This window comes from Tursiops truncatus, chromosome 19 (genome assembly GCF_011762595.2).
Source record: "Tursiops truncatus isolate mTurTru1 chromosome 19, mTurTru1.mat.Y, whole genome shotgun sequence".
Taxonomy (NCBI): domain Eukaryota; kingdom Metazoa; phylum Chordata; class Mammalia; order Artiodactyla; family Delphinidae; genus Tursiops; species Tursiops truncatus.
In genome coordinates, this window is record NC_047052.1 from 58,124,140 (window position 1) to 58,146,759 (window position 22,620).

At 45.5% G+C, this 22,620-nt stretch overlaps 1 protein-coding gene and 1 pseudogene across 1 annotated transcript; both read left to right on the top strand.

Moving 5' to 3' along the window:
- Window positions 1-6,279: 6,279 nt before the first annotated feature.
- On the top strand, window positions 6,280-16,388 carry ZNF544 (zinc finger protein 544). The gene is made up of 4 exons (XM_073796741.1): window positions 6,280-8,971; window positions 10,237-10,396; window positions 10,684-10,767; window positions 14,441-16,388. Exons 1-4 carry the CDS (start codon window positions 8,771-8,773, stop codon window positions 16,375-16,377), a joined length of 2,382 nt encoding a protein of 793 aa, XP_073652842.1. The 5' UTR covers window positions 6,280-8,770; the 3' UTR covers window positions 16,378-16,388.
- A 1,218-nt stretch (window positions 16,389-17,606) lies between these two features.
- On the top strand, window positions 17,607-21,748 carry LOC141277217 (large ribosomal subunit protein eL32-like; annotated as a pseudogene).
- The last annotated feature ends 872 nt before the right edge of the window (window positions 21,749-22,620 follow it).

Here is a 22,620-nt window from a genome sequence, read left to right on the forward strand (position 1 = left end):
AGCTACAGCAGAACATCACAGATATCATACTAATGCCAGAGGATTGAAAAATAAATTTAATCTTACATGGAAACAAGCAAAAACTATTCTCCGTACATGCCCGCAATGCGCTGCCATTAATCAACCTTGTTTGAATATTGGAGTTAACCCTAAAGGCTTATCTGCTAATGCTATCTGGCAAATGGATGTAACTCAATATCCTGGTTTTGGAAAGTTAAAATATATTCATCATTCTGTATATACCTACTCTCATCTTTCATGGGCAACTCCATTATCTTCTAAAAAAGCTGATGCTGTAATAACTCATTTATTAAAAGCTTTTGCTGTTGTGGGAATTCCCGACAACATAAAAACCGATAATGCTTCTGCATATCACTCTCAAAAATGTCAGACTTTTTTTTACAACACATAATATACAACATATTACAGGTATCCCAAAAAACAGTACGGGACAAGCGGTTATTGAACGACAAAACCGCACTTTGAAAAAAATACTTATAAAACAAAAAGGGGAAGATGAGGTACAAAGTCCTAGGAAAAGAATACATATTGCTTTATTCACTCTTAATTTTTTGAATCATGGAGAAGATGATTTTAGTGCAGCTGACAGACATTGGACAAAAATAAGTCCAATGAACACAAGAACTTAGACAGCCTGTTTTTATATTAGATGAAAATACTAACACTTGGAAACCTGCCGAGGTTCTTCGTTGGGGCCGGGGATATGCTTTTGTTTCTGCAGGAGCTGAATCCTATTGGGTGCCGGCTAAAAAGATAAAGCTTCGGGATGGCAACTAAGCGTAGCTTTGATGTGATGGGAATGAAGAGGGGATTTGCGGAGATGGATTTGAGCAAGAGAGTATTCCGTGTGCCATTGGATCAAACAAAGAGGGCGTCTCCATTGACCTGGGGGCAAATGAAAAAGTTTGCAGGCACTGCTAAAAATCTTGTCATTTCACAGGGTAAACCCCTCACTAGCACCAATCTTTTTGTGGCTATGTTGGCAGTGTTGTCTGCACAGATAATAAGCATATAAGCCAATGAGATAAATTGTACTAACCATACTTATTGGACTTATATTCCTAACCCTCCTCTTAATATGGGTGTTCCCTGGTGGGATGCCCCAATTCTTGTATATGTAAATGAGTCTGGATGGTTGCCTGGTCCTTTTGATGATAGAGGCCCTTTAAAGCCGGAAGAAGAAGGAAGGATAATAGAAAATTACACGGTGGGTGTTAATGGACCTCATATTTGTATGGGAAAGGGAGATCATTGCCTTAAAATGAATTATCAGGCATGGTTAAATGTTGTCAAAAATGAAAACAGATATCATGGGTTATATCTTTTGAGTGCTTATAATTTTAAAAGTTCTAATTCCACTCTTAATGAGAATGTTTCCGCACCTTTCTTGCCTCCGTGCCAGGTGCCTCTTGTGGATCGATTATCGGATTGGGTCCATTGGACTCGTGCCGAGGAGAAATGGCTCGGTTTCTTGTTAATACTTCTTGGGGAAGCGTCATTGATTGGAGCCCTTTTGGCTCCGCCCGAGGAAAAAGGGGTCTGAAGAATTTACACTAACATAGAGAGGATAATACTATTTATAGCAATACTATTAATGATACCATAGTATGACATGCAGGAGGGTTTTCTCCTCCTGGTCCTCATTTAAGTGGATATCCTATCCAAAATGATTTATGGAAGCTTATGACAGCTTTAAAAAAGATTAATGCCTGGGTAGGACATATGGTTAACAAATCTGGAAATCATAGTTTGACTTTTCATAAAAATGTTACTCGGTATACTCGTAGTTGTGTAAAATTACCTTATATATTGTTAAAGGAACCAGCTGTATGGAATGAGACTCAAGGTATTATAATGTGTAAAAATTGCTCTCTGTATACCTGCATTAACTCTAGTATATCTTTTAACATATCTACTGAAAGTTTGTATATCTTACGAGCTCGGACAGGTCTTTGGCTTCCTGTCAATCTTGGAAGGGAATGGCAAGAATCTCCTCCTATGGCTGTTTTGCAATATTTAGCTGATGCATTAAAAAGAAGTAAAAGATTTGTAGGAATGTTGATTGCAGCTGTCATGGGTATTATAGCCATAACAGCTACTGCTGCAGTAGCTGGAGTTGCTTTAGAACAATCTATTCAGACCGTTGATTATATAACTGATTGGCATAAAAACTCTGAAATGCTTTGGTCCTCTCAACGACAAATTGATTCGGAAATACATTCGGAAATAGCAGGTTTACAACAAGCTGTGGTTATGTTGGGGGACCAACTTGTAAATTTACAAAGACAAATGAAGCTACGTTGTGACTGGAATCAAAGTGCCTTTTGTGTCACTTCGGTTCCATATAATCAGTCTGCATTCCCCTGGGCAAAAATAAAAAAGCATTTATTACATCACAAAAATTGACAGAAGAAATTGTGAATTTACAAGGGAAAATTCAACAAACTTTTCAGAAGAGATTACAACGACTTAATTCACAAGAAGTATGGACTAGAATTATTCAAGGACTTAATAATCTAAATCCCATGTCTAAATTACATGCTTTATTTGGTTCTACTGCAGGATTGCTAATGCTCATAATAATAATAATCATATGTTTAATTGTAGTCCGACGACGAGTGAAAGCTACCCGCCACGCAACATCGCAACAAGCTGCCGTGTTCTCCTTGATGCTGCACAAGCTGCAAAACAAAAAGGGGGAAATGTAGTGGAATAACTGAGAACATGGAAAGGAGACGCGACCCATGAGCACCCCCCCCCCCCAGCAAACTGGGGGCTGGCGAATAAGCCAGAACTTCAAGCAGTCCTGATTGCTTTGAGCAACCCCCCACCCCCACCCCCGGCAAACCGGGGGCATGCGAATAAGCCAGAACTGTAAACAGTCTTGAATGCTTTGAGCCCACCCCCACCCCGGCAAACCGGGGGCCTGCGAATAAGCATTGAGTGCTTCGGGCGCTGATCCATAAGATGTCCTCAGTATAATCAGAATGGTGGGAACACAAGGAAATGTTCTTGTGCTACTTCAGTATAATCAGAATTGTGGGAACACAAGGCAATGTCCTTGTGCTGCTTTTGCTCAAGGACGAAGCACGGCATGTTTTCAAGAAAGCCCATTATTGCTTGTATAATCAATAAAAATATATGTTGCTGCTTTGGCATTTCTGGAATGTTAAAAAAAATACGTCTTAAAATGTAAACATAGATAATGCTTTAATAAAAGCTACCACAACAAGACAGACGGCACTGTTTTGCCTGAGCGAGCGGCAGCCCTCTACTGCTGTGCTTCGGCACAATTCATCTCGTGTGATGAGCTTGCTTTCGGCCCTGTCATAAGATAACTACAACATTAGGGAAACCAAAAAAGTTGGTAAGGGAAAATTTTTCCTTATGGAAGAATTCCAGCAAGTAGACGTAGAAAGAATGATATAATTAGAAAACCACTATTTTGTAACTCCTAATGAAATAATGGGTGTAAGGCAACGATCATCAACGACTGCTAGAACCCATTCTGTGAAAAATGTTGGAGAACTTTGTAATAGACGGATCAGGCGGTCAACACCTGAATGATCAAAATAAACATCAAAGAAGCGCGCCAGATATCATGTGCCTTCTGATATGATGCAAAAGGAAACGTGCAACGCCTATGAAAGACTGTCAAATATACATACAAATTTGAATCTAATTAAGCCTCTAGATCCAACTACCAGTTTACAGGAAAAACAAGGGAAAGAGAAATGACACCATAAGGATACCATTACCAAAATCCAAAATGTAGTAAAAATTTACAGGAAAAATTTACCTGGTTTCAACAAATAAATGGAAATGAAAAAGCATTTGTGGAGGAAATCCATAAACTACAAGACTTAAGCACACATTAACCAAATGCAAGGCGTGAACCTTTTTCAGATCTCAATTTGAATAAACAAAAAATTTTTAAGACGACACAATTTGGGGTAAACACTGGATATTTGACATTAAGGAATTATTGCTAGTATTTTTAGGTGTGTTAATGATTTTGTAGTTATCTATTTAAACTCATTTTTTCCCATGATATCTTTTTTTTTTAATCGCTCAGACATCCCAGGAAGTTGTGCCATCATTAGACCTTTTTTTAACATTTTATTTATTTATTAAAAAAAATTTTTGGAGTATAGTTGATTTACAATGTTGTGTTAGTTTCAGGTGTACTATCTTTCTTCTGATAGTTATTGGTAACCTTATGTACTAATTATTAACAGCTTTATTGAGACATCATTCACATAAAATTCACCCACTTAAACTGTACAATTCACCCACTTAAACTGTGTAATTCAATGGTTTTTAATATACTCAAGAGTTTTATAATTTTAGAACATTTTCATCACCCCCAAAAGACACAGATATCCATTTAGCAGTCACTCACATCGCCTCTAAAACTCCTCCAGCTCTAGGTAACCACTAATTTACTTTCTCTATGGATCTGTCTATTCTGGAAAAAATCATTATCTTTTAGAGATATGTTCTTAGGCATTTATGCGTGAGATGATGTGTCTGGGATTTGCCGCAAAATCATCCAGCGGTGGCTGAGAGCAGGTAGGGATAGATTAAATTTAAAAAGCAGAATGCTGACAGTAAATGCAGCTGAGTACTGCACAGAGGAAGCACGGGGTTTCATCATACTATTCTCTTTACTCTTGTATGTTTGTAATTTTCTGTAATAAAAACAAACAAGGTCGTCTATTTTACCATAATGAAAAGCCCCAAGGTGGGCATAGGCAATATTGATTCAGTGACTCCGGGAGGATCCCATTACTTATTCTGTTTCTTTCCATCTTTCTGCTCTGCCATTCTCAGCATGTTGACTTTGCCTCTTGGGCTGGTTTCCTCACGGTGCTGGCATGGCGGTACTTTTCTATACATTACATGCAGACAACACTGTCCAGAGGCAATATAAGTGGACACACTAGTGTCTTATGTCCATTTTTAAGAGAGAGGGAAACTGCCCCAGAAGCCCCCAGCAGACTTGTCATTTCTCCTTGGCCAGAATGCCCTTGACTAATTCAATCACAGGGCAAGAGGTATGAGACCACTCCATCAAGACTCTCCTTTGGGAAGTTAGGTTCCAGACATTCTGGAAGAACATACAAATTGCAGAGTCACATGAGCAAGTATGAAGTGTGCAAATAAGAAGCAATGGCCTTAGGTAAAGCAACCAAGAAGGTCAACTCCAGGAGAGTCAAGGCAAGGAAGACTGGTCACAGGAGCAACCCAGACACAAGAGCACAATCCAGGAGCTTAACGATGCCTGAGGTTCAATTAGAGCCAGAGTGGTTCCCACCAGAAGGCAGGCCTGGGAAGGTTTCCTGTGGTCTCTCCCTCCTTGAAAAGCCAGGGCAGGTTACCAGGTCTGTGGGTCTTAGCCCCACAAACAATGGCCAGACCACATATAACAGAACTCTTTGACCCACAATCTCTATTTTTTGCCCCTGTCCCACTTACGACCCACCAGAGAAAGCCAGATAAGCTCCCCCGAGCAATCACATAGGATGACCCACTACTAGTTAGCCGGCCTCCAACTTCCATACTCCACACTCAGGACACACCTGAGGCCATTTCTGTTTGTTGCTGTCAAGCTTTCCCTCTCCTGTGCCGGCCTTTGAGCCTTTGCCAAACGCAAAGACTGTGGTGGACTCCCCTGCTCTAGCGGGCTCTGAAAAAACGTCTTCTGTGGTCCTCATCAGGTGGTCTCCCTTTACTTCCACGGCAGGTCTGGCCGTTGCAAAGGCCCACGAGGAAAGCACGAAGCCGTGCACGGTTCAGACACGAACGTCGCGCCCTCGACCTGTGTCGCAGACGCCCATGAGGAGAATCAGAGTCGTCCATTAATTCGGGGCCGAGGGGCAGAGCTAAAGGGAGCAACATTCTCAGCCACAACCCGAGCTGTCGTAAGAGATAAAAAGTTGGGTCGCCGACGCCCAGACACCAAAGGCCTCGACGCTGCCGCTGCCGATGCCGCCGCCGCCTCCGCCCGGAGCAACGGCCGCAGCAGCAGCTGGAAAAACTGCTACTGAAGCGAGAAAAACGGCCGCCAGCCCGCGGCCTTCTGGGACTTGTAGTTCGTTGCGCCGAGCGCGCGCACTTCCGCCACCCACCGGAAGTGCCGCCATTACCCGCGAGCGCAGGTGAGCCTGGCCCGGCAGCCCGCGTGGGGGGTCAGCTGTACCCGCGAGGTCGCCCCAGCCCCAGAACGTGGACACGTTTTCTTACACTGGTACGTGGACTGTTAATTTAACTTGAAGAGAAAGCGTATGTTGTCCAGATGAACAAAGAATTAGGGGCAGTCCTGGCAGAGCAAATGGCATCAGGCAAACTGCGGACAAGGGTGTTGGCCTGTGTTGGTTGTGTTTGATGATGCCCCAAGTTAAGGGCTCGGTGTGAGAGGGGGCTGTATAGTGGTGTGGAGAGCAGGGACACAAATTCCGTTGTGCGTGAGGGCTGGGGTTTGGATTACAGCGCCTCAGTAAGTAGAAGCATCAGGCGGTGGATAACTCAGTGCAAGGGATAGTGCCAAGGGAGTAGAAAGAATGAGGAGGACTCTGACTTTCCATGTCTAGTGAGGAGCCAGGATGAAGGCCACAGTGCAAGAGATGAGGAACTGTGGTCACTCTCAGCTGTGTTGAGTCCAGGAGTCTTGTCAATGATAGAGTTAATCCATAGTTGATCTAAGAAAGAAACGGAACTTTAAAAAAAAATTATTTATTTATTTATTTTTGGCTGCACTGGGTGTTCGTTGCTGTGCACGGGCATACTCTAGTTGCAGCGAGCGGGGGCCACTCTTCGTTGTGGTGTGTGGGCTTCTCACTGGGATGGCTTTTCTTGTTGCAGAGCACAGGCTCTAGGTGCATGCTTCAGTAGTTGTGGCACGCAGTCTCAGTAGTTGTGGTTTGCAGGCTCTAGAGCGCAGGTTCGGTAGTTGTGGAGCACACACGGGCTTAGTTGCTCCACAGCATGTGGGATCTTCCCGGACCAGGGCTTGAACCGGTGTCCGCTGCATTGGCAGGTGGATTCTTAACCACTGGGCCACCAGGGAAGCCGAGAAATGGAACTTGAATTTTATTCAAGTGAACCTGAGGATTATAACTCAGGAAATAGTCTTTCAGAAAGCTCTGAGGACTGTTCCACCCTAGAGATCAAAGCACAGTTATATACCTTTTTGAGACAAAGGGTCGTATATCAAATGATGAGTTGACAGTTTATATAATCCAGAGCTGTAGTACAAAGCCAGTAGTGGGTCACTGTGACCCCTTACAAAGAAGGAACTTTGTCTCCTAAGGAGATAGGGTTAATGCAGATACAGGATACACACTAAATGGGAGGGAAGAGACCCAAACAAGCAGAGAAAAAGTTTATGTTTAAATTTTTCTTGTCTTGCCATAAAATATGAATTTTATTTCATCAAGTCTTTAGAGACATGGCTGGATGTGGAGGAGGGAATGGCAGTGACAGGGAACTTGGGAGGGAGGTCTAGGCTGGACATAAAGCCTGGGGCAGCCCTTGAAACCCCACCCCCTCACAGGCAGGGAAAGAGGAAACTAGAAAAGGAAGGAGAAAGAGAGGCCTCTAGAAAGAGGGACCCCTGCCAGACCAGCCCCCTCCTGGGTCCAGCATGAGGAAAAGAAGGGGAGTTTTATGTCCAGCTATAACCAATATAATTAAATCTGCTGTGCCCCTACTGTGTGTCAGCACAATGTTAAGCAATTATAAATGCAGCTCACATAATCATCACAGCAGCACCACAAGGCAGGTGCTCTTCTCCCGGATGTCTACAGATGAGGCTCAGAGAGGTTAAGGAGGCCTGTTCAGAGTCCTACAGAGGCATGTGGTGGAACTAGGACTTCGAAAGCAGGCAGTCTGGCTGCGGACGGGAGGTGTTCCCAGCCCTCACCCTAGGGTGTCTCCAGACTAGGAAGAAGAGGATCAGAGGGTGGAAATGGACACGGGTAGTAGGAGATTGCCCGTGGCTGGATGGGAATGTCAGAACAAGGTAGCATCATATAGAGTCTTCAGCGGCCTTCTTAGGTGTGGTGAACATCTGTGTGTGTGCATGGCGTGGGTGTGCTTTTGGTACAGGCAGGGTGAGAGGGAGTCAAACATAGGGAAGGGTTTGGGGCAAGATTCGGGAGGATTTTTGCCTGGCAGTCTCAGTGGGACTGTCACGTGACTACAGCCAAGATACTAGATGGGCAGAGTATGGGAAGTAATGACAGTGTTAAGCAAAGCAGGGGATAATAGGTGTGGCCCACGGGCAGTGGGGCAGCACCCAGCAACTCCAGAAGGATGATACCTACCTCTCAGAGTGCCCTTACCTGTCCTCCTGGTGATTTTCATATCCTCCTTGTCCCCATACCCCACCTCCGTTTTTAGAAACCAGCTGATGTTTCATTGGGATATTTTTTAATTGTACGATTAAAAAATCGTACAATTCCTCCACTTCTCCCTCTTTAGTATCTTGAAATAAGAGGAAATACTGGTCCCTCCTTTATTTGAGTGTTGAAGGACTGCTGTGTATCTTTGGGCTCATGGTTCAGACACCGCAGCACGTGCCTCAAGGCATTTACCTTGAGCCTGGGGTAGCCCAGGCCCGGACCCAGGCAGACTGGCCCTCTCCACAACTGGAAAGCTGGCTCGGCCACCTCAGCTGACCTCAGAGCCTTGAACAGGGAGAACACGTGATCAGAGCCCCGCCTCTCTGCCCCTCACTCCCCAAGGGATGGTCCTCAGCTGGCATTGGCCACCCTCTCCTTTGGAGATGGGAATGGACTCAGGAGTGTGGACATACTTAGGTGGGGCTGAATCCCTAATTGTTCCCCCGACCCCAGCCCTGCCTTCTGAGGACCTCTGCCCTCTTCAGGACAGCTTCTCCAGGTATGAGGAGGAAATGGAGGCATATCCTCAGCAGATCCTGTCTCAGGTGAGTTGGGGACCTGCGCTTTCATTGCCTTAGTCTCCTTGGCTGTAAAATGTGTCCAAGGATAGCACCCAACTCCTCAGGCCAGCACACACGAGAGTTCTGTAATGCTGCCCTATGCGTTGGGGTGAAGTCTACAGGCTCCCTGCGTGAACAAGCCAGGAACTCCACAAACCTGGTTCCCTGGGCCAGGTCTCTGCCTCAGACTTTTTATTTGTGGTTTTTGCTCAGTGGGCCCTTGAGGGCAGGCAGAGCTGAGCCTCCATAAACATGCAGGCACTCTGGGCCCATTGATCCTCACTGAGACCACTCAGGAGGGCAGCTGAGAGTGTCCCCATAAAGAGCCACAGTCACCCTTAGATGGCTCACGGTGCAGCACACGGCGGGTGGGGGCGGGTCCCTGACCTCCTTCAGGGTCCCAGCATCATACACTTGCCTGTGCTTCCTGGGTGCCAGGGGTCAGTTGCACTCATGTCCTGTGAGACTCCCCGGTGCAGGAGGCTGTCTTCATAGTCGCATCAGGGCAGCTCATGCCGAGAAGTTCAGGGACACGTCCAGGTGTCCAGCTAGCAAGTCGTGAAGCAGAGAGGCCAACTTGGTCTACTTGGGCTGCTGTAACACAATACCACCCGCTGGGTGGCTTGGACAACAGCCATTTGTTTTCTCACAGTTCTGGAGGCTGGAAGTCCAAGATCAGGGTGCTAGCAGGGTTGGTTTCTGGTGAGGACTCTTTCTGGCTTTCAGATAGTGCCTTCTGTATGTCTCCACATAGTAGGGAGAGAAAGAGGCCTCTGGTTTCTCCTCCTCCTCTTGTAAGGACACCAGTCCCATCACATTAGAGCCCTGCCCTATGACCTCCATTAGCATTAATTCCGTAAAGGCCCTGTCTCCAGATAAGTCACATTGTGGGGTAGGACTTCAACATGCGGATTCATGGGGAAACAATTCAGCTCATGGCATTGGCCTTCTAAAAACACACCACAGCCCTGATTTGTCCCATGGGCCACTGTGTGCTGACCCTGATTTAGAGCATCCTCTTTGACTGGCTTCCAATCTGTGATTTTGTAGAGAGGCTGGGGACGGGGATCTCCAAGAGGGGTCCCCGTTGTTTCCCAAAACAGAAAATCGGGATCACTGGTGTGACCAGTGGTAGATGAGATACCCAGGCAGAAATGAAAAGGCCATGGGCCTGAGTCTGGGTCTGATCTGAGCAAGGGGTTCTCCCTCCCCTGTACTGTCCTGTCCCCCCAACCTCCTCGTCGAGAAAGCAGGATCCCATGGTAACACCAGTGATGTTTCAGCCACCTGTGAGCTTCAAGGACGTGGCTGTGACCTTCACATGGGAGGAGTGGGGACAGCTGGACCTGGCCCAGAGGATGCTGTACCGTGAGGTGACTCTGGAGACCTGCAGTCACCTGGTCTCCCTGGGTAAGGCAGGCACTGCCCTTCGCAGGACCCAGAGTGCGGCTCAACTCAAGGGTGTGCCCAGGCTGGGCCAAAACGTGCTGGAAGTGGGTCCCTTTGAGATTTGGGTCCTGGTATTGCCGCTTACTCCATCTCCAGAGCAGATCTGTGGCTTGTCGTTCAGGGAGTGGGAAATCTCCTCGGGAGGATGCGGGGGCCCTCCTAGTCCATTCACGTCTGACCCCAGGGGCGAGGGCTGGGCCTGTCACCAAGCAGAAGACCAAGCCCTCTGTTTTTCCTCCGTTGACCAGGGCTTCTGCTTTCAAAACCGGATGTGATCGCCCGACTGGAGCAAGGGGAGGACCCATGGAGGGTGGAGCCGGGACCTCCCCGAGGTGAGAACAGGCCAGCGGCCCAATGGTTAAGGTCCAAGGAGCAGGGAGGCCATTTTGGGGGAGTTTGCTCAGGTGTTCTCTGCTGCCTCCTCGTGTCCAACAAGGCAGCTATGTTCTCATCCACATCAGCCTGTCTCTGTGCCCAGCCCACCCACAGAGAACACTTGTTGCTGTCTTCAGGACATGTCTCACACATGGGTTCATTTCTGTCCCCGTCTTCCTCTGGTCTTCACCCCTCTGCTGCCGCATCTCATTCCCATATCCTCATGCCCCCTCTTTTCCTCCATCCTCTCATCCTGACTTCTACCCAGGGTGGAAGCTCCTCAGCCCTCCCCTTCAGGCTGGTCTTTGCTCTGCCATTTGGGTGATCGGCCATCCTCCATGTTGGACGTTCCCATGTCTTCAAAATGATTCCAAAGTGTGGTAAAAACTTGTGCGTCCAAGCCTTCCAGAAGGATTCCTACTAAATCTTCCTGGACCTCCTTTCCCACCTCCCCTCATCCCATAGGCCCACCTCCTACCCTGTGTGTCAGCCTAATTAGAATTATCTTTTTTTTTCTTTTTTTCTTTTAGAGCTGTATCAAAATACAGTTTACATACCATACAGTTCACCCATTTAAAGTATGCAAAGCCTCTTAGTATATTCGCAGTATGTGTATCCATCACCACAATCTATTTTAGAACATGTTCATCATACTGACTAATTGGGCTGCTTCTGATCTTTTGTTGTTTTGTTTTAATTCATAGACTTTATTTTCTTATTTATTTATTTATTTAGCTGTGCTGGGTCTTAGTGCGGCATGTAGGATCTTTAGTCACGGCATGAGAACTCTTAGTTGTGGCATATGGGATCTAGTTCCCTGACCAGGGATCAAACCCCAGCCCCCTGCATTGGGAGCACGGAGTCTTAGCCACTGGACCACCAGGAAAGTCCCCATTGATAGACTTTATTTTTTAGAGCAGTTTCATGCTTACAGAAGGTACAGAGTTCCATATACCACCCCACCCCACACAGTTTCCCCTATTATTAATGTCTTGCATTCTTTGGCACATTTGTTACAGTCGATGAACTTATATTGATAAATTATTATCAACAGAGATCAACAGTTTACATTAGGTTCACTGTGGTGTTGTACGTTCTGTGGGTTTGGACAAATACATAATGTTATATATGCACCACTATAGTATCGTACAGAGTAGCTCCACTGCCCTAAAAATCCTCTGTGCTCCACCTATTCACCCTCCCTCCACCCTAACGCCTGGTAACCACTGATTATTTTACTGTCTCTGTAGTTTTACCTTTTCCAGAATATCCTATAGTTGGAATCATGCAGTACGTGTTCTTTGCTGAGTGGCTTCTTTCATTTAGCAATAAGCAACATGTTTGTCCTTTATACCACCTTGCCCTAGCCTGGAGGCGTTTAATTTATCTCATGTATTCCTGCGCCTTTTTACCCTGTTACTCTCTTGCCTGCAGCTTCTGTTATTTCTTACTTCTGAACTCTTACCTACTTTTACTTACCCTTGGTTCTCAAATGACATCATTCTGAATTTAGTTTACCAGCAGTGTCTTTCTTCTCTTCTGTCATAGACGTTACTTTCTTGCTGACCCACACAATCTGTCTTCCTCATTTCAAGATCTTGGTGCAGATGCTACTGTAGAATTTTAACCTCCTTTGCCCAGTTTCCAACAGCCAGGCACATCTTGGACATATCTTAGCCACTCAAAGATTTCTTTCCTTTTCTCCTCCAAATACCCTTTCACTCCCCTTCATGGGGCTGTTGTTTCATTTGAAAAGTTCTCATCATCAGAGATTCCAAGTCAACACCCCAAAGGAACACAGCAGTGTCTTGGGAAGGAGAACAGTGCTGGTCGTGGGAGAGGTTGGGCATAGATAAGGACCTTCCCCATGAGGGAAAGAAGGTCTTTGTTGGGCAGAAGGGAAACGTCCTCCTGGAAGTCAAAGGATAGCCAGAGAGTGTAGGTCATACGTTGCCAAATGGAGGATACTTATCTCCTTGGCAGGCATAGGGAGAGAAGCATGGGACCCTGGGCAAAGGCCTTGATATTACTGGATGTGGGTGGCTACCTGACTGAAAAGGACAGTATGTGGACAAAATGACAAGTAAAAAGGGAATCCTGGAGGACGCAGGCAAGGATCCTGAGCTGGGAGCCTGTGGCACTCTTTGTTAAAGGCCCAGTATCTTCAACAGGCTGAGGAATCCCCTTTAGAACCATAATAAGGGTGACGACATCAACAGTACCATGTATAGCAGTGCACCGTGTGCCAGACACTGTGTGAGGCTCACATGCTGATTCGTTTATGCCTCGAAGTAACCCTTGTTAGCTAAGCATTTGTATTCCTGGCTTACTGCCAAGGAAATCGAGCCTCAGAAGTCGCCAGCTGGTGGAGTCCACTTGTGGCCCAGTCTGGCCAAGCACCCTGCTTCAGGGGCCACAGCACTTTTCTGGGGAGTCTGTGACATCAATTCTGGAGTGGTTAAAGGGACTTTTATTTCTCTGTGGGCAGCCTGAAGTGATGGTAGAAACGGTGCATTAAGAATATTAAATTAGGGCTTCCCTGGTGGTGCAGTGGTTGAGAGTCCGCCTGCCGATGCAGGGGACACGGGTTCGTGCCCTGGTCAGGGAAGATCCCACATGCCGCGGAACGGCTAGGCCCGTGAGCTGTGGCCACTGAGCCTGCACATCCGGAGCCTGTGCTCCGCAACGGGAGAGGCCACAGTGGTGAGAGGCCCACGTACTGCAAAAAAAAAAAAAAGAATATTAAATTAGTGTTGGTATTTGGGATCTCGTTTCAAGATCCAGCACCAGGAAATGGATAGACTAAGATTGTGGATCATAAGGTTGAGGCACATGTTAAGATCCTGTTTCCTGTGACTGCTATTACAGATTACCAACTTGGTGGCTTAAAACAACATAAATTGATTCTCCTACAGTTCTGGAGGCTACAAGTCCAAAATCAGTATCATTGAGTTAAAATCAAGGTGAAGCAGGGCCATGCTCCCTCCAGAGGCTCCAGTAGGGAATCCATTCCTTGTCTCTTCCAGGCTCTGGTGGCTGTGGGATTCCTTGGTCTGTGCACACATCACTTTAGTCTTTAAGGCCAACACCTTCAGATCTCTTTGCTCTGTGTTCAGAATGCTTTCTGTGTGTATCAAATCTGCTTCTGCCTCCCTCATATAAGGACACTTGTGATAACATTTGGGGTCCATCCAGATAATCTCCCCATCTCAAATCCTTAACACATCTGTAAAGATCCTTTTTCCAAATAAGGTATCATGTTGACAGGTCCCAGCAAAGAGAATGTAGGTATCTGTTGTGGTGATTGAGGGCTTTATACCTTCAGACCCAAATTTTTTGTGTGAATTTCTCCTTTAAGCTTCACCCTTCCCTGCTTATTTTATTCCTCTGCTCCCTCTTTGGGGACCAGTCCTCCTGAGTCATCTCTTCATTACCTTTGCTTGCTTTTTTGTATTTTACCACTGATTTCCTCTTTGCTGAGCCATCCCTTCCTTTCACACCCTGCATGAAATTACAGTCCATGGATTAGAAACAAACCCAGAGATACCTCTCATACTTGCTGGTCTCCTTCATCCCACTCTCCCCTCCTAATGCTTCTCCAGTAATTCAGGCAATTTGGATTTCTTTCAGACTGGAAGACTACACTGGAAAATAAAGAATCAGCTTCTGAAGAGGGTATTGCTGTGGAAGAGCCATCTCACCACATGGAAATGAAACACTGTGTACAGGAGGAGGGCCCCTGGTTGGTGTCATTAGGAGAAGTGCAGCATTGGAGGGACCAGCTAGGGAAGCACCAGGAGGACTCTCTGAGTCAAACAGTACTTACCTCAGAGAGACATTTTGCTCAAGGGGGTAGTTATCTGAGTCTAAGCCTTCTACCTCCGACATTACCCACAAGGACACATTTCCATAAGCTCAACTCACAGGTTAAAAGGTTGAAACAGAACTCGGTTTTCATTAATCATCAGAAAAACTGGGCTGATCTGAAGTCCTGTGAAGATCATCAAAGTGCTAGAGCCTTCTGTCAGAGCACTTACTTGAATAAAATTGCAAATGTTGAAACGGGAAATAAAAAACCTTATGATTATACTGTCAGTAGTGACTCTTTAAACTGTGGTACCTCCCTTCATTTTCTTAATAGAATTTTTTCAGCAGAGAATGGCAATGACAGTAAGGACGACGGAAACAGCATTAATCGTAGCATGTCTCTGAATGAACACAAGCCAATGAATTTTGGAGAAAGTCAGTACGAGTGTGATGAATGCCTTGTACAAACCGAAATAAGTGATCCTGGAGAGGCACCATTCAGATGTGAGGAGGACTGTGGTGCCTTCCACGTGGCCTCATCTTTTCCTGACTGTGACATCATTCAGACTGGAAAGAAGTCATATGCATGTAACCAGTGTGCAAAATCTTTCAGCTGTTGCTCTAAGCTTGTTGTACACAAGAGAACACACACAGGAGAAAAGCCATATGAATGTACTCGGTGTGGGAAGTCTTTCAGCCAGAGCTATGACCTGGTTGTACACCAGAGAACTCACACTGGAGAAAAGCCCTATGAATGCAACCAGTGTGGGAAATCCTTCACCCAGAGTTCCAAACTTATTAGGCATCAACGAACTCACACTGGAGAAAAACCATATAAATGTCATGAATGTGGAAAATCTTTCAGGTGGAACTCTAACCTTACTGTTCATCAAAGAATTCATACTGGAGAGAAACCTTATGAGTGTGCTCATTGTGGAAAGTCCTTCAGTCAAAGCTCTGACTTTGTTGCACATAAAAGGACTCACACTGGAGAGAAACCCTATGAATGTAACCAGTGTGGAAAATCTTTCATTCGAAGCACTCAGCTTATTAGGCATCTGCGAATTCACACTGGAGAGAAGCCATATAAATGCAATCAGTGTGACAAAGCCTTCACTGGGAGCTCTCACCTTATTGAACATCAGAGAACTCATACTGGAGAGAAACCGTTTGAATGTAATCAGTGTGGAAAAGGCTTCACTGGGAGCTCTCACCTTCTTTCACATCAGAGAATTCATTCTGGAGAGAAACCGTATGAGTGTAATGACTGTGGGAAAGCTTTTCGGCAGCGATCTCAGCTTGTTGTGCATCAGCGAACACATACTGGAGAGAAACCTTATGAGTGCAGTCATTGTGGAAAAGCTTTCAGCCAGAGGTCTCCCCTCATTGTGCATCAGAGAATACACATTGGAGAGAAACCCTATCAGTGTAACATGTGTGCTAAAGCCTTCAGTCAGAGGTCCCGCCTTATTGAACATAAGAGAACACATACTGGAGAAAAGCCCTATGAATGCATTGACTGTGGGAAAGCCTTCAATGATCGATCAACCCTTACAAAACACGAGAGAACACACACTGGGGAAAAACCCTATGAATGTAATCATTGTGAAAAGGCCTTTAGCCAGCGGTGTCAACTTACTAGGCATCAGAGAATCCATACTGGAGAGAAACCCTATGAATGTAATGAGTGTGGAAAAGCTTTCAGTTGTAGTACATCCCTTATTCAACATGAGAAAACCCATGGGAGAGAAACCCTATGAATAATCAAGATGGAAAAACTCACTGCCAGACTTTCTTTACTAGACATCAGATGACCAAGGTATGATTCTCAGAGTGTAGTCTAATGACCATATACATCAGAACTGCTTGGAGTGTGTGTGTTGAAACTGCATATTACCAAGTTTATCCTCAGTTTACTATATCAGAATATCTAGCAGTAAAATCCAGGAGCCTGCAGTTTCCAAAAGGAGCACACGTGATTTGTATATATACTAAAATTTATATACTTCTGCATTTAGGTCATGAATATGACCACTGATGAAAAACATTCAGTCAGAGCTCTCGGCAGAAGTTAGAAAACACAGAATGGAGCTGTACCCACCAGATAATCTTTTTAGTGCATACAGCCACGCAAACTCAACCAGACGTTGTCTCCACATTCATGGAGATGATGGGGAACCAAAAGATACTCTTTACACAGAGCCCCAAACACTCAACCTAAGAAGAAACCATTGCATGAGGAAGTTGGTGTTTGGTAATGAAATTTGAAGCCAGCTATGTTCAGTGTAAACCAGTAATTAAAAACACAAATTGGGGAATTTTTTGGTGGCCCAATGGTTAGGACTTGGTCCTTTCACTGCCGGGGCCTGGGTTCTATCAACGGTCAGGGAACTAGGATCCCGCTGCATGGCATGGCAAAAATAAACAAACAACAAATCGAAGGAAAACTAATGATGGGAAGTCTTCTAAAATGATTTTTATTGGAATTAAAAGTAGACTCAATTTTTCAGGGACTCTGTCATGCTCTAACTTAAGTTTGTTGCTCAGTTAGGTTGACTAATCAAAAGAGTCAAGTGAAGTGAAAACAGGGCTCAAAACAGTATATACACAGAATGTTACAACATATAAAATCATGTGCACAGTTGGTTGGTTAAGAAGGTCAACTCGGCAGCATGTTCAAAAAAAGGCTGAAGTGTAAATCAGTGGTGAAGCAAGTGGGAGAGGCCATTATTGCAGGTTTGAGCAAGGTGAAAGCAGGTGAGAGCATCGCCTGGAGATGCAGAGTGGGAAAGGCTGTAGCTAGGAACTTGCAAAGAGGGAGCTGCAGGAGTGGAGGTCACAGCCCCCCTGTCAGAGCTGTAGACTGACAAGTGAGGCAGGAAAGCAGGGTTCATTGAAGGTCTGTCCGTGAAACTCCTAATTTGCTCTCCCCTCTCTTGCGTTAAGTATCTGGCCATGGGTAAGCAAAAAATATAGTAGAGAATGAATTATGTGCTATAAGAAAAAGTCTGAGGTCCTCGACGCTGCCTACGGAGGTGGCCACCATCTCTTACTCGGCATCATGGCTGCCCTCAGACCCCTCGTGAAGCCCAAGATGGTCAAAAAGAGGACCAAGAAGTTCATCCAGCACCAGTCAGACCAATATGTCAAAATTAAGTGGAACTGGCGGAAACCCAGAGGCATTGACAACAGTGCGCAGGAGATTCAAGGGCCAGATCTTGATGCCCAACATTGGTTATGGGAGCAACAAGAAAACAAAGCACATGCTGCCCAGCGGCTTCCAGAAGTTCCTGGTCCACAACATCAAGGAGTTTGAAGTGCTGCTGACGTGCAACAAGCCTTACTGTGCTGAGATTGTGCACAACGCCTCCTCCAGGAACTGCAAAGCCATTGTAGAGAGAGCAGCCCAGCTGGCCATCAGAGTCACCAATCCCAACACCAGGCTGCGCAGCGAAGAAAATGAATAGACAGCTCGTGTGCACGTTTTGTTTAATAAAACCGTAAAATGGCCCAAAAAAAAAAAAAAAAAAAGTCTGAGGGACTAGGGAATCTGGTGTATTATGCTCCAGAACAAGTGCTGCCTTATTTTGGCATTTCAAGGACATTCATCCTAACAGCTGGTTCTTACCCTTTTAATCCTAAAGCAAAGTGTGCTGTTAAACCAGCCCCACCCATCTGTGGAGCTTCCCATCTGTTTTTTGATAGCTTCTTCAATATCATGAGAGCTAGGGAGTGAATGATTAAGGAAGCCTCCAACATGAATGAAAAAATATCTGGGGCTTCCCTGGTGATTCTGTGGTTAAGAATCCGCCTGCCAATGCAGGGAACACGGGTTTGAGCTCTGGTCCAGGAAGATCCCACATGCTGTAGAGCAGCTAAGCCCGTGTGCCACAACTACTGAGCCTGCACTCTAGAGCCCGTGAGCCACAACTACTGAAGCTCACATGCCTAGAGCCCATGACCCGCAACAAGAGAAGCCACTGCAATGAGGAGCCCCCGCTCGCCACAACTAGAGAAAGCCCAAGCACAGCAACAAAGACCCAACGCAGCCAAAAATAAATTAATTAATTAATAAAATTATTTTTTTTAAATCTAAGATAAAACAGAAAAAAAACTGCCAAAGAGAACAGATATTCAGGAGAAATAAATATTTTAAATGTTTTATTCTAGGAGTGAGTCAAGAAATAATTGCAAATGAAAAATAAATGCAAGATGCTCTTTTAAAAAGAATAGACTCCCTGAAATTAAAAGTAAGACTGTTGGGCCAAAAAGCAAAGAAAAGAAAAAGGGAAACTTCACCAGAGCTGAAACATCTTCAGATCATGGATAGATTCACACAGCATGAGAAATTGAGAACACAATTAAAAAGCCATCACAGACTGGGACTTCCCAGGTGGTGCAGTGGTTAAGAATCCGCCTGCCAATGCAGGCGACACAGGTTCGAGCCCTGGTCCAGAAAGATCCCTCATGCCATGGAGCAACTAAGCCCGTGCACCACAACTACTGAGCCTGCTCTCTAGAACCCGGGAACCACAACTACTGAAGCCCGCGTGCCTAGAGCCTGTGCACCAGAACAAGAGAAGCCACCATGAGGAGCCCACGCGCCACAACAAAAAAGTAGCCCCTGCTTGCCACAACTAGAGAAAGCCCGCGCAGCAACAAAGACCCAAGACAGCCACACACACACACACACATCACAGAAACTTCTGGAAAGAATTTTGAAAGTAGAAAAGGAATATTTTTTAAGAAAAAGGAATGTTTCTTCTAATTAAAAAAATCAGAGACTTCAAAGTAAGCAAATTGTTCGAGAAAATGTACAGATTGTACAAGACAATTGCAGTCCAAATGTGAAGCAAATGTTTTTAATATATATTTATTTACTTTTGGCTGCATTGGGTCTTCAATGCTGCACGTGGGCTTTATCTAGTTGCGGCGAGTGGGGGCTACTCTTCGTTGCGGTGCGCGGGCTTCTCATTGCCGTGGCTTCTCTTGTTGGGGAGCACGGGCTCTAGGCTCACGGGCTTCAGTAGTTCTGCCACTCAGGCTCAGTAGTTGTGGCTCTCGGGCTCTAGAGCTCAGGCTCAGTAGTTGTGGCGCACAAGCTTAATTGCTCTGCGGCATGCGGGATCTTCCCAGACCAGGGCTTGAACCCGTGTCCCCTGCATTGGCAGGTGGATTCTTAACCACTGCGCAACCAGGAAAGCCCCTGAAGCAAACTTTAGAAAGGAGTATTCATTTGACCCTTGTGTTAATAATTCTTCCTGGAAGAGGCAGAGGACTCAGGAAATCGGAAAAAAAGAGGGGGAAATATAATCGTTGTTTTGATTGGCCCTTCACTGAACAGTGTTTGCATAGTTCTGATATAAAGAGTAGATACTGTTTATTTTTATTTTTCAATTTTAGGAAGAAACCCAGATCTGTGACAGAATAGATTTCATAATGGCAACAGAGTGGCGTGCCATTGTTCCCAGTCCTGTCACCAATAGTAATGGCACAGCCTGTGACTGTTACAAAGTAGAAAGGGGAAGAGAAGTAGAAAGGGGGGAATGTATCCCCGTATCATCATCTTAGGGAGCGGGCTTTTAAATACAATACTTTAGGTTACTTAGGAGACCAAAACTAGAGCTCAAAACAGTAATATGACAAAAAGTTGGAAGCAAATAGAAGAGCAACGACGTGAGTCAAATCTAAATTCCTTATCAGAGCAGGAAGCCAGTAAGGTCTATAGACTGAAAGAATTGCAGAGGTGGCCTCAGAAAGAACCAGAATAGAAGTGGCTAAAAGTGGTTGATGGGATTTGTGACTGTTGGGTAAGGTGGGGCAGGAGACAGCTATTTTCCATTTTAAAACTTCTGTAGCATTTTATTCCCTGGTGGTACACTTCTTATTTGGGTAACAAATTATTTCAAATGTGTACCTATAGGTGAGCGAAACTACAGTGCATGAAGACATCTGCAGTTGATTTGGGGGTTATGTACATGTTTCCTTTTGATTCAGTGTCACTGTAAATTGAAAATTAAAGAAGCAAGAGCTTAAAGAAAAGATGTCAGGCTCTTCTGTTTTGCCAATCAGAGTTGATTCCAGTAGAGCAGGAAGGCTCCTTGGCTTCTTAGAATTCCTTGGAGTCCTTTTAAGGCTCTAAGACTTTATTTTCCAGAAGCCTTATCACCAGGAAGTCAGTGGGCCCCAGAGAGGTGCTGGTATCCTGGGACACCTGGGTGGACAAGACAGGTGTGTGAATTTGTATAACCACCAAATACTGAATGTACTCCCCCAAGGTCACTCTGGCAGTTACCTGGTATTTACTTTCCATAAGACCCTATAAGTAACGGCCCACATGATTCATATGAGACTTGGAGTTTGAGACAGGGAATGCCTTCCTACAGTGGCGTGGACAGAACAGAGGGGACTTTGCTGCCTGGTTAGGCAGTTGGTCCTGCTGCTGAGACCAACCTTGTGTAGCTTTCAGAAGATGCTGGGGCCTGGGAGGAAGGACTTGTGCAATGGATCTAGCAAAGTGAGTGTTGTTTGACAATTCTTGTTGACCAAACACCTGAGAGACATTTCCATTCAGCAAGTCTTAAAATTAGCCTTGTTCGGTGAAGGCACTATTTAGGGACTCAGTACGGAAGATGCGTGTGATGCCGCAGCGCCCTCAAGTCCCTTCTTCCCAAGATGGGGACGCCACACAGGAGCATAGGGGTTATGGGTTCCTGGAGACCACACCTTGTGGGAATCACACAAGAAGGATGCATGTAGGGGGCTGGGGGGAATGGAAGACAGAAGTTGCTGTGTACACAGTGAGTGCTTCAGGCCCTGCTCTGAGAGGGTTCTACCCTTTCATAAATCGGAAACCAGAGGCTCTTAAGGACCCAAGAAGTGGGCTCATTTGAAATAGGAACCCGAGACCTTTCCGCCCAAATGATTCTCATACCCAGTGGTTCCAAATCAAAACGTGCATAAGACCCACCTGAAAGGAAGTGTTAGAATTACAGCTTATTGGACCCATCTTAACATGTTGTAAAGAGTACTCTTGGGCTTCCCTGGTGGCGCAGTGGTTGAAAGTCCGCCTGCCGATGCAGGGGACACGGGTTCGTGCCCTGGTCCGGGAAGATCCCACATGTCGCGGAGCGGCTAGGCCCGTGAGCCATGGCCGCTGAGCCTGCGCGTCCGGAGCCTGTGCTCCACAATGGGTGAGGCCACAACAGTGAGAGACCCGCGTACTGCAAAAAAAAAAAAAAAAAAAAAAGAGTAATCTCAAAATTGTATATCCATATAACTATTTCCTCTTTATTGGTTTCACTTACATTTGTGGCTTAATTTTTAGAAGACCTTAAACAGTTACCACACCTGTGTTACATGTGACCCAGGGGCTCCTTTTAACAGAAATCCATTCTCCCTGCCCACCCCCACCCCCACTTTTTAAAACACAGATACCAAAATAATCATAATGTATATTTGATACAACCAGTAGTGAATCTATTGGTGGCCCACAAGACCACTCCCACATCTAGAGATTTTTCTAGAATTCATAGGGCTCAGCATCCAACTGTACTCACAGCTGAAATTTACGGCAGTGGTGTACTAAGGATACACAGTTGTTGGGACTTCCCTGGTGGTCCAGTGGGTAAGTCTCTGTGCTCCCAATGCAGGGGGACCAGGTTCTATCCCTGGTTGGGGAACTAGATCCCACATGCATGCTGCAACTAAGACTCCATGTGCCACAACTAAGAAGTCTGCATGCCACAACTGGGAAAAAAAAATTCCGTATGCTGCAACTAAAGATCCCGCATACCGCAATGAAGATCCCATGTGCCTCAGCTAAGACCCAGTGCAGCCTAAATAAATAAATAAATATTTTTTAAAAAGATACACAGTTGTAGGACTTCCCCAGTGGTCCAGTGGTTAAGACTCCACGCTTCGACTGCAGGGGGCACGGGTTCAATCCCTGGCAGGGGAACTGAGATCCCACATGCCATGTGGCACAGCCAAAAAATTAAGAA